This window comes from Oncorhynchus clarkii, chromosome 7, assembly GCF_045791955.1.
Source record: "Oncorhynchus clarkii lewisi isolate Uvic-CL-2024 chromosome 7, UVic_Ocla_1.0, whole genome shotgun sequence".
NCBI classification, from domain to species: Eukaryota; Metazoa; Chordata; class Actinopteri; order Salmoniformes; family Salmonidae; genus Oncorhynchus; species Oncorhynchus clarkii.
Window position 1 is genome coordinate 65,216,409 of NC_092153.1, and position 12,980 is coordinate 65,229,388.

Here is a 12,980-nt window from a genome sequence, read left to right on the forward strand (position 1 = left end):
CCAAGATACAGTTTATGTCATCCTATCATTAGTATTAATGTCTCAGATGACAACTGATCTGGCATCATATTCTTTAAGTACCAACACATATTTTCAGCTGGTTGGATTACCGAAATATGGTTCCTTTCCCCACCCTTTTGATGTTATATGTATATATACACATACACACACAGTACCAGTCAAAGGTTTGGATACACCTACTCATTCAAGGGTTTTTCTTTATTTTCACTATTTTTTTTACATTGTATAATAATATTGAAGACATCAAAACTATGAAATAACACATGTGGAATAACCATGTAGTGACCAAAAAAGTGTTAAACAAATCAAAATATATTTTAGACTTTAGATTCTCCAAAGTAGCCACTCTTTGCCTTGATGACATCATTGCACACTCTTGGCATTCTCTCAACCAGCTTCATGAGGAATGCTTTTCCAACATTCTTGATGGAGTTCCCAAATATGCTGAGCACTTGTTGATTGCTTTTCTTTCACTCTGCGGTCCAACTCATCCCAAACCATCTCAATTGGGTTGAGGTCGGGTGATTGTGGAGGCCAGGTCATCTGATGCAGCACTCCATCACTCTCCTTGGTCAAATAACCCTTACACAGCCGGGAGGTGTGTTTTGGGTCATTGTCCTGTTGAAAAACGAATGATAGTGACACTAAGTGCAAACCAGTTGGGATGGCGTATCGCTGCAGAATGCTGTGGTAGCCATGCTGATTAAGTGTGCCTTGAATTCTAACAGTCTCACCAGCAAAGCACTCCCGCACCATCACACCTCCTCCTCCATGCTTCACTTTGGAAACCACACATGCAGAGATCATCATTCACCTACTCTGCGTCTCACAAAGACACGGCGGTTGGACCCAAAAATCTAAAATTTGGACTCATCAGACCAAAGGACAGATTTCCACCGGTGTAATGTCTATTGCTCATGTTTCTTGGCCTAAGCAAGTCTCTTCTTATTATTGGTGTCCATTTGTAGTGGTTTCCTTGCAACAATTCAACCATGAAGGCCTGATTCACACAGTCTCCTCTGAACAGTTGATGTTGAGATGTGTCTGTTTCTTGAACTCTGTGAAGCATTTATTTAGGCTGCAATCTGAGGTGCAGTTAACTCTAATGAACTTATCCTCTGCAGCAGAGGTAACTCTGGGTCCTCCTTTCCTGTGGCGGTCCTCATGAGAGCCAGTTTCATCATATCGCTTGATGGTTTATGCGACTGCACTTGAGGAAACTTTCAAACTTTTTTACATTTTCCCGGATTGACTGATCTTCATGTTTTAAATTAATAAAGTAATGATGATGGACTGTCGTTTCTCTTTGCTTTTTGAGCTGTTCTTGCCATAATATGGACTTGGTATTTTACCAAATAGGGTTATCTTCTGTATCTGTATCTTCTGTATACAACCCCTACCTTGTCACAACACAACTGACTGGCTCAAACGCATTAAGAAGGAAAGAAATTCCCCGAATTAACTTTTAACAAGGCACATCTATTGATTGAAATGCTGTCCAGGTGACTACGTCATGAAGCTGGCTGAGAGAATGCCAAGAGTGTGCAAAGCTGTCATCAAGGCAAAGGGTGGCTACTTTGAAGAATCTCAAATCTCAAATATATTTTGATTTGTTTAAACACTTTTTTTCTTGAATGAGTAGGTGTGTCCAAACTGTTAACTGGTACTGTATACTTTTTTATAACCCAATACAAAAGGGAACTTTAGAGATTGGAAGGGCAAAGGGACATGTGCTCTGCATTGGTAGAGCCCTATCTGTGTATGTTCCTGCTTTGCACATTTCTTTTGCGTTATTAAATGTTGCATTTTTGCATGAGACCTGCAAAACCTACTCCATGTGTTGTCCCTGGTTCTAGGCAGGGTGTTTCCTGCAGGCGGTGGTCCAATACCAGCGTATTGTGTCGTGGCTCGAGATGGAGTTTGGTGTAGGGAAGGAACAGCAACAGACGATCCAGAACTTCCTACTGGTCGCCCAGCTCAACCTGGCAATGTGCTACCTGAGGCTGAGAGAGTATGCACTGGTTGTGGAGAACTGCAACAAGGTACAATCTCAATGCATACCTGGCTGCACACATGGGATCCCCACACACATATACACGTATACCATATTCTGAAGCCGAACAGAGCATGCAGCTAGTGCCTGTGCATGGAATAGCATACAGTTGTGTGTGTCTTTAACTCTTTGCTCTGGGTCAGTGGGGTTGTATACATATGTACATTTATATATACACTGTATATATATGTACATTTATATATATACATACTATATGCACTATATATACTATATGCAATATATTTACAAAAAATGTGGACACTACTTGAAATTAGTGGATTCAGCTATTTCAGCCACACCCGTTGCTGACAGGTATATAAAATCGAGCACACAGCCATGTAGTCTCCATAGACAAACATTGGCAGTAGAATGGCCATAATGAAGAGCTCAGTGACTTTCAACATGGCACAATCATAGGATGCCACTTTTCCAACAAGTCAGTTTGTAAAATTTCTTCCTTGCTAGATGTAACTCTTCTCGTTGGTGGAAGGAGAGGAGGACCAAATTGCAGCGTCGTAAATGTTCATCATATTTTAATTGAACAAACAGAACACTACACAAAATAATAACTAGGAGAGAAAACAAAACAGTTCTGCCAGGTTAACAGACACTAAACAGAAAACAATCACCTACAACCAAAATGGGGAAAACAGGCTACCTAAGTATGATTCTCAATCAGAGACAACGATGGACAGCTGCCTCTGATTGAGAACCATACCAGATCAAACACAGAAATACAACATAGAAAAAGAACATAGACTACCCACCCCAACTCACGCCCTGACCAAACTAACACAGACATAAAAAAGGAACTAAGGTCAGAACGTGACAGCACTCCCCCCCCACCCCCCCGAAGGTGCCGCAAAACCTGAACCTATAGGGGAGGGTCTGGGTGGGCGTCTGTCCGCGGTGGCGGCTCTGGCGCGGGACGTGTCCCCCACTCCACCATAGTCTTGGCCCACTTAAGTGACGCCTTTGGAGCGGCGACCCTCGCCGCCGACCTCGTACTGGGGACCCTAACAGCGGGCCCCGAATAGACGGGAGACTCCGGTAGCGCCGGACAGGCGGGAGACTCCGGCAGCACCGGAGTGAAGGGCGGCTCCGGCAGCTCCTGACTGACGGGCGGCTCTGGCAGCTCAGGACAGACGGGCGGCTCTGGCAGCTCAGGACAGACGGACGAACCTGGAGGGAGGAGACGGAGAGACAGCCTGGTGCGTGGGGCTGCCACAGGACCCTCCAGGCTGGGGATACCTACAGTAGGCCTGGTGCATGGAGGAGGCACCGGATGGACCTCTTCCTTAGGCTCAATGCCCACATTCGCCCGGCACGGGCGGAGCGCAGGCATAGGATGCACTGCACCCTCCCAGCGCCCTGGAGACACAGCACGCAGAGCAGGTGCAGGATACCCTGGGCCGAGACGGCGTACCGGAGACCAGACACGCTGAGCCGGCACAACACGCCCTGGCTGGATGCCCACACTCGCATGGCACTTGCGGGGGGCTGGCCTATAGCGCACCGGGCTATGAGCGCATACTGGCGACACCGTGCGCTTGACCGCATAACACGGTGCTGACCAGTACTGCGCTTCCTCCGGTAAGCACGAGGAGTGGGCTCAGGTCTCCAGCCTGACTCCGCCACACTCCCCGTGTGCCCCTCCCCAAAAAATGTTTGGGGCTGCCTCTCGTGCCTGTCGCACTGCCGTGCTATCTCCTCATATCGCCGCCGCTCAGCTCTCGCTGCCTCCAGTTCTTCCTTGGGGTGGCGATATTCCCCAGCCTGTGCCCAGGGTCCCATACCGTCTAAAATCTCCTCCCATGTCCATGAGTTCAGAGAACGCTGCTGCTCGATACCACGCTTCTTGGTCCTTGGTTGGTGGTTGATTCTGTAACGCTTCTCGTTGGTGGAAGGAGAGGAGGACCAAAATGCAGCGTGGTAAATGTTCGTAATATTTTAATTGAACAAACAGAACACTACACAAAATAATAATGAAGAAAAAACTAAACAGTTCTGCCAGGTGAACAGACACTAAACAGAAAACAATCACCCACAACCAAAATGGGGAAAACAGGCTACCTAAGTATTATTCTCAATCAGAGACAACGATGGACAGCTGCCTCTGATTGAGAACCATACCAGGCCAAACACAGAAATACAACATAGAAAAAGAACACAGACTACCCACCCCAACTCACTCCCTGACCAAACTAACACAAAGACATAAAAAAGGAACTAAGGTCAGAACGTGACATTATAGCTGTGCCGGTCAATTGTAAGTGATGTTATTGTGAAGTGGAGCAACAACGGCTCAGCTACGAAGTTGTTGGTCTAGGAGCAACAATGGCTCAGCTACGAAGTAGGCCACATAAGCTCACAGAACAGGACTGCCGAGTGCGGTAGCACATATTGTGTAAAAAGTATCTATACTCAGTTGCAACACTCACTACCGAGTTCCAAACTGCCTCTGGATGCAACTTCAGCAAAATAACTGTTCGTCGGGAGCTTCATGAAATGGGTTTCCATGGCTGAGCAGCCGCACACAAGCCTAAGATCACTATGCATAATGTCAAGCGTCAGCTGGAGTGGTGTAAAACTCACCCCCATTGGACTCTGGGGCAGTGGAAAAGTGTTCTCTGGAGTGACAGACGGATCTGGGTTTAGCGGATGCCAGGAGAATGCTACCTACCCCAATGCATAGTGCCAACTAAAGTTTGGTGGAGGAAGAATAATGGTCTGAGGCTGTTTTTCATGGTTCGGGCTAGACCCCTTAGTTCCAGTGAAGTGAAATCTTAACGGGAAGGCCCATTCATGTTTCAGCATGACAATGCCTCCCGTGCACAAAGCGAGGTCCATACATAAATGGTTTATCTAGATTGGTGTGGAAGAACTTGACTGGCCTGCACAGAGCCCTGACCTCAACCCCATCGAACACCTTTGGGTTGAATTGGAACGCCGACTGATCAGTGCCCGACCTCACTAATGTTCTAGTGGCTGAATGGAAGCAAGTGGAAAGCCTTCCCAGAATAGTGGAAGCTGTTGTAGCAAAGCAGCAAAGGGGGGACCAGCTCCATATTATTGTCCATAATTCTTGAATGAGACGTTTGAGGAGGTGTCCACATACTTTTGTTCATGTAGTGTATGTATTAATCTGTTTAGCAAGCGTTCAAAAAATAAGCTTTATAAACGAATAATTTGCTTTTTAAAACTATTTCTAAAGCCCTTTATAAATCCCTGTAGGTATACCTTAATGTAAAATGTTACCAATGTAGTTGTGTGTCTGTGTGTATCTCGCAGGTGATCGAATTGGATGGGAAGAATGAGAAGGCTCTGTACCGGCGTGGGGAGGCTCGTCTCTTCCGTAATGAGTTCAGCCTGGCCATGTCTGACTTTAAACTGGTGCTGCAGGTCAACCCCTCCAACCGGGCGGCACACGGTCAAGTCTCTATCTGTCAATGCAAAATCCGGGAACACCATGAAAGGGACAAGAAGATCTATGCCAACATGTTCCAGAAGTTTGCTGAACATGACGTCAAGGTCTGTAACAACATCTTTCACAGTCTGGATGGGCCGCATCCCAAACTGCAACTTATTCCCTATATAGTGCACTACTTTTGAACAGAGCGCAATCGGCCCTGGTCAAAAGTTGTGCACTGTATTGGGAATAGGGTACCATTTGGGACGCAATATGGATGTGCAATTAGTTTTACAATCTGACCTTGTTCACTGTTTGAGTAATTTGATACATGTGATATGAGATGTTAATCTATTTCAATAATCTGTGCTGTGCTGCTGACTGACTGTGGTCCATGGTTCATGGTTTAGAGCAGTGGTTCTCAACTGTGTTTTTAGTTTCATCCCAGGTTTTTTTTACAATCTCATTGTTGTTTTATATGACAAGGGAACACATTTCCCACATCTTGCATTATTAATTATTCCATATTGATCATGTTTTTCATGACAAATGTTGGCAAGCTTACTGGTTTGACCACACAATTAATAAAATCCAATAGCGCTGCTATTGAAATCTCTGTGATTCAAGAAAAATAGTTTAGATCAAATGATAGGTCCATTATCATTTCTACACACTCTCTATCTGGTTTTAGTCGTTTATTTTCAGACTGGAGTATTTATTTCATGGGGGGAAAAAAATCCAGATTTTTTTGACAATTAAAAGTTATCGTTTTTTACTCAGACACGCTAATTTGGGTTGTGACCCACCAGTAGAGAATCGCTGGTTTAGAGTTTCACGTTTAGTGGTAATAGGCTGACATCTAGTGGTAGTACTCAACTTTTGTTCTCTTTTTATAATATATGCCATTTTGCAGACACTTTTATCGAAAGGACTCATGCCCAAGCGTATGGGTGGTTGTCTGAATCAAACCCACTATCCTGCCGTTGTAAGAGCCATGCTCTTACAAACTGAGCTACAGAGGACCACTCTTCACCACTCTATGCTTCCTTTTTATTCCATAATCTAGTGTAATAAATATTATACTCGTTAATATTGCAAAACAAAATGTATAAAAAGTGATTTATTTTTGCACAATGGAAGACATCTAAACATTTAAAAGTCCCTCTCCTTTGTATTTGTGTGCTCAACAGGCAGGGAAGGGGAAGAGGAGGAGGGGGGAGGACAGTGGCGTGATGAACGAGAACCATCAAGTGGCAATTAAGAGACGCCGCAGGAGTCAGGACCACGGCCAGGACTGTCCTTGATGCTCCAGAGGAGGCCAGGGGGGCAGGTCTCCCCTCGCTACGCACACAGAGGCAGGGACCAGACGGGGCCAGACCACACCCCTCCACCCTGACCTCATCATCCCCTACCTACACCCCCCACCATATGTGCTGTCCCCTGCACGACAGACAGGGGGTGCAAGTGAGTGGGGAAGGCTGCAGGCCAAACAGCATTCCTTCTTTCAGTCCATAACATGGAATCCAGTCCAGGTCTAGTCCTGAACCTCTTGCGTTGCACAATGCCTCCAAATGCACACCTCAACTTAACTCAAACCCACAGTCTGCATTCTGATGTTGATAATCAAATATCATTTTGCCATTGCATTTTCTCGTTTGGCACAATACAGATGAGCAACAGGTATCATTCTATTTTGGTAGCTTCAATCTATTGGTTGAGTTGGCTGGGGTTGCCTTGCACCTTGTACTTAGTCACAATTGTAATCCTCAATATACATAATTTGGCAATGTGGAAGTGGTGACACTGTGCCACTATAACAGACAAAACAGCTGGCGTCATCGTCACTTAATTGTCATAACACCCACAGTCCCAGAAGACTACTTATGTTAAGACAATGAGTCATACAGTATATTTGCAGTGACTGAAGAACCCCCCCCACTCTTTACTCTTGAACATTGAGAATGAACAAGTACAGGCTCATCCCAGATAGACCCTTGCATGGTACAGATGCTACATACTGTTCTGTGTGTGCTACTCTCGTTGACTGCCCAAATCAATGCAAGTCCAATAATGAAGCTTTAAGTCTCAGCTTTCCAAGCTGCTGTCCAGTCCTCTCTGACTTCAACCTTGCATTCTCTCCTGGGCAAATGCTTTTTTCACAGTACACTGTTTGAATTTAAATTATGTGACTGAAAATATCTAGGGCAGGTTTTTATTTAACCTTTATTTTGACAGGGAGTCATGCTGGGACCAAGGTCTCCCGTAATTACAAAAAAGGTTCTAGTCTCGTAGTTCTCTTCCTCCTCAGTCCTGGAATGGGTGGCTGTACTGTCTGACTTGTCTTATTTCCTTTTAATAAAAGAGTGTTCAATTATGGACAAGGATGCACCTCGATCTTCAGCTAAGATTGTAAAATCACCGATGTTGTCTTTTAATGAACAATAACACTCAATGACGCCTTGGATAAAATCTGGGCTTTCGTTTTTTTGCATTCATTGGACATCTGCCCTTGGTTGTCTTAATGATTTTATAATTGTTAAACAAAATAAGGGAGGCTTGTGCTCTCAATATAAAAAGAAGCCATTGACTCCTTGTGTGTGTATGCCTTTTTTATTGAAACGTATCTGTTTAATTTAAAATGTATCTCTGTACCCACACTATTTATTAGGGGGTAGTTACCTTAACCCACAGTAATGCCACATGGTTAGGATTTAAGTGTAGTGTTGCCAGGACTAGATATCACAGAATATAAACCTTATCAAGAGTTTCTATGTTAATAACATCCATAATATTTGTTCACCAATGCTCTGGATACAAATGACCTGCTTCTATTCATACTGACCCAACTATGAATGTTATTGGACTACACTGAGCGTTAGACATAAGAGTCTTACAGTGTTATAATACTATATTCACCACATACTGTACAGAATCCGTTGTAAGTGTTATATTCATGACACAGATGGTATTGAATTCAATTTTTTTATTTCACTAGACAAGTCAGTGAAGAACAAATTATTCTTTACAATGACGGCCTACCCCGGACAATTACGGCTGGATTTCAACAAATTAATAAAGGGATACTTTGGGATTTTGGCCCTTTATCTACTTCCCTAGTCAGATAAACTCATGGATACCATTTTTATGTCTCTGTGTGCAGTTAGAAGGAAGTTGCTAACTAGCGCTAGTGCAATTGATTATTAGCATTAGTCAGTGCGCTAACGCTAGTTAGCACTGGCTTGCGAAACTAGCTCTATCTTCCTTCATACTGGTCACAGAGAGATACAAATGGTATCCATGAGTTCATGACTCTGGGAACTAGATAAATAGCCTTACTGCCAAAATCCCAAAGTATCCCTTTAAGTATTCACTCTATCTCTAGTAAATGTGCAAATGCAGGCATTAGAGATTACATTTTTAGTTTACATTGGCCTGCCCAACCCCAACTGGACTTTTAGTGATGCGTATTCTTTATCTACCATGGGACATTAGTGAAACAAGTGACTGGATCTCCATGGTGATTTTCAGTTAGAGGATCATCATAATGTCCTATGTGTAAACATAAAATAGACCTCCTGCATTTAAAGACTTGAAAAGGAACAAAGGAAACCCCGGTCATAAAGCCCCAATATCAAATTGCTGTAAACGTAACTTGAAATAGTTGTTTCATACCCTCATTTCAACAAAATGCTGTATGAGTAGTAATATCATAAAACATTAAAAACGATATTACTATATTGCTTGAGGTGTCAAACAAGGGGAAGTTGTAGTTGCGCTCGTATACTCAGGCAATACGTATCAGCTCTCTTCTCTTCTTCCCTGAAATATCATATACAGAAAGGGGGCATTGACATTTGACACATGAATGCAGTAGGAAATAGTATAAAATACAACTTCTCACTCATAACAGGCACACTCTCACTGAAAGTCTCTAACAGAGTGATCTAATTTTTCCGTATAGGCATGTTGTACAACCTGATAACTGGCACACTTTAAATAGACATTCTGTCTTAACTTACAACAACAAACTTGTCAATTTCATATTTGAATTGGGTCACACTTTATTTGGATCGTCCATCTGTAGATGCTCTACAGATAGTTTGTTGATAGAATGACCATCTGTCGATAAGCAATTGCTTGCTACGGTTAGGTATAGAATAAGGGTAAAGGTTAAGTTTAGGCTTAGAGCTAGGTTTAGTATAAGGGTTAAGTTCAGTGTTAGGAAAGTAAGGGTTAGGGTTAATAGATGGTTGAAATGTTGCTGATGGTCTATAGAGCATCTACAGATGAACTATCCAAATAAAGTGTTACCTTAAATGCAAGGAGCACACAATATCAGACTTATTCTGTTGTTCTTTATTTACTGTAATGCAATAGCGTGGGGGCAATGAGGGAACCTTTCAAATACTTGTTCATGGTAAGGTGAATTTGGCATGTCTTGTCAGTCTCTATGGAATGGCTACTCTTTCAAATGTCTAATCAATATTAAGAAAGATAGGATATAATGAGCCAGTTTCCCAGACACAGATTGAGCCTAACCTAAAAGGCATTTTCAATGGAGATTCTGGGAAACCGGACATAACATGTTATGTGAATTCATAAGTTACCATTCAACTTTCTTTCTTGAAACACTTGAAACCCTTAATGACCTCGTCGTTAAACTCAGTGGTTAGAACCAGAGCCTTTTACAAGTCTGTCTAATATCTCTGTTAGAACTAGTATTACAAAGTGTAGAATAAAAGAAGGGAAGCGCTGATAGTGTACACAGTAGTAGGTATTTTTAGATAGAAGGTGCTCTTTGGTAAAAGGGGTAAATTGGTCATCAAAAAGCAAGGAGGACTAAGGCACTCTTCATGTAATTCAAATGCCTTTATTTGTATGGCATGTTCAGTGGAACAAAGATTTAAAAACCGACTCCTTTTCAAGGGTATAACTACTTTTTATTTTCTAATAGTTCTAACCTTAATATGCATTTTGATAACATATCTATTTCACTTTTGAATGTATATGGTTGTTTACTACGTGTTGTCCAATGTCTATTAACTAAACCACTTCCTCTTCAATCAGGGTGATTGGAACATGGTTTGTGCAAAAGTACACATTGTATCTCCCTGACGAAGGCCATGCTGCTTAAAACGTGTCTGTTGAAAAACTTTGTTCCATTCAACATACCATACAAATAAAGGCATTTAATTATATGAAGAGTGCCTTGGTCATCCTTGCTTTTTGATAGTATTACAATTTGATGAAGCACACCAGATGGTAGCCTGACACAAGGTTATGTGGAGTGACACAACCAATCACTCCACCATAATGTCAAATACTAATGGAATAAGCAGCTGGGGATTTGTGTAAAATTATCATGAGAAAAACAATAATATGCCCACATCTTGAAACACTTATCACCCTAACCTGCTACAATGAGGTTTCTTAAGGTATCTATGAACAAACAAACCCCACCAACTGTCATCAGAGGGATAGTAGAGCTAGAGCATTGGTCAGCAATCATCAGATCATTTTGCACACTGTAATACAACCCATAATACTTCATTAAAGGATGAATATAGATCTTGTACAAACAACCGTCTAAAGCTTCATGTATTAATTTTCATATCAGGCTAAATTCACCTCAGACACAAATTCAGGTGCAGCTGTGCTCTGTGTTGGTATAGTTACTGGTAACTGCTGTTATTTACCGTTTTTTTCAGTAACTAAATGAAGGGCATTATTCCTGCATCATTTTTCAGCTCGGCTATAGAACACAGTCTGTCTATACCCTCTGGGAAAAACTTATTGAAAGCCCTTTTAACATTTTTAATTTACAGCAGTGAAAAAAGAAATGGGTGAAAAATGTACATATAAACCATGGCACTAGGTTTAATGAATGTATTGATATTGGCAAAAAATCTTATCACAGTACTGTAGAGTGTTTCTACTCTATTCGTAAGCCTTTGTGTCTACGTACACTGATGATTCAATATTATACACGTCAGGAACAGCACATAGTGAAATCACTGCAACCCTAAACAAAGAGTTGCGGTCAGTTTTGGAATGAGTGGCTTGTAATAAACTAGTCCTAAGCATATCTAAAATGTATAACATTGTATTATGTAAAAATCATTCCCTAAGTTATAGACCTCAGCTGAATCTGATAATGAATGATGTGGATGTTGAGTAAATTGAGAAGACTAAACTTCTTGGTGTAAATTGTCATGGATGTTCAATGCATAGATTAAATTGTTGTAAAGATGGGGAGAGATCTGTCTGTGATAAAGAGATGCTTAGCACAGCTCTTAGGCATAATAATATGTACTGATGTGTGGGTGATTGTCAGTAATATGTGTAACTGTCAAGTAGGACCTTTTTTTGGTTCTATTATTTTAATTAGAAATGTATGCTGTTTAGTCCTTGAGCTGTTCTTCTCTATTGATGTTCTGTATTATGTCATGTTTTATGTGGACCTCAGCAAGCGTAGATGCTGCTTCAGCAACAGCTAATGGGGATCCAAATAAAATACAAATTATTACACTCAGTTGCCAGTTCATGAAGTGCTTTGAGAGGCTAGTCAAGGATCATATCACCTCCACCTTACCTGTCACCCTAGACCCACTTCAATTGACTTACATCCCCAATAGGTCTACAAACGATGCAATCGTCATAACACTGCCCTATCCCATCTGAACAAGAAGAATACCTATGTAAGAATAATGTTCATTGAATATAGCTCAGTATTCAACACCATAGTACCCTACAAGCTCTACAGGTTCTGGGTCTCAACCCCGCCCTGTGCAATTGGGTCCTGGACTTCCTGACGGGCCGCCCCCCCCCGGTGGTGAAGGTAGGTAACAACAATAGCCCCCTCCAGTAATCCCTGTACACCCATGACTGCGTGGCCATGCACGCCTCCAACTCGATCATCAAGTTTGCAGATAACACAACAGTAGTAGGCTTGATTACCAACAATGAGACAGCCTACAGGAAGGAGGTGAGGGCACTCGGAGTGTGTTGTCAGCAAAACAACCTCTCAACGTCAAAACAAAGGAGATGATCGTGGACTTCAGGAAACAGCAGAGGGAGCACCCCCCTATCCACATCGACAGGACAGCAGTGGAGACGGTGGAAAGTTAAGTTCCTCGGCGTACACATCAAATCAAATTTAATTGTCACATACACATGGTTAGCAGATGTTAATGTGAGTGCAGCGAAATGCTTGTGCTTCTAGTTCCGACCATGCAGTAATATCTAACAAGCAACTTAACCTAACAATTTCATAACTACCTTTACACTTGTGTGTATAAGGAATGAATACGAATATGTACATAAACATATATGAATGAGTGATGCCCGAATGGCATAGGCAAGATGCAGCAGATGGAAAAGAGTACAGTATATACATATGAGATGAGTAATGTAGGGTATGAAAACATTATATAAAGTGGCATTGTTTAAAGTGGCTAGTGATACATTTAATTACATCAAGATGGCAAGATGCAGTAG

The 12,980-nt window shown here is 42.2% G+C and overlaps 1 protein-coding gene across 1 annotated transcript in view; it reads left to right on the forward strand.

The window, feature by feature from the left end:
- The window catches only part of LOC139413695 (FKBP prolyl isomerase 5), a 47,558-nt gene extending 39,488 nt beyond the window's left edge, over nt 1-8,070 (forward strand). The window contains exons 9-11 of the mRNA XM_071161367.1: nt 1,878-2,063; nt 5,366-5,605; nt 6,674-8,070. Coding sequence (XP_071017468.1) covers nt 1,878-2,063; nt 5,366-5,605; nt 6,674-6,787 — 540 coding nt within the window. The 3' untranslated portion in view covers nt 6,788-8,070. The remainder of the gene's footprint in view (nt 1-1,877; nt 2,064-5,365; nt 5,606-6,673) is intronic.
- The last annotated feature ends 4,910 nt before the right edge of the window (nt 8,071-12,980 follow it).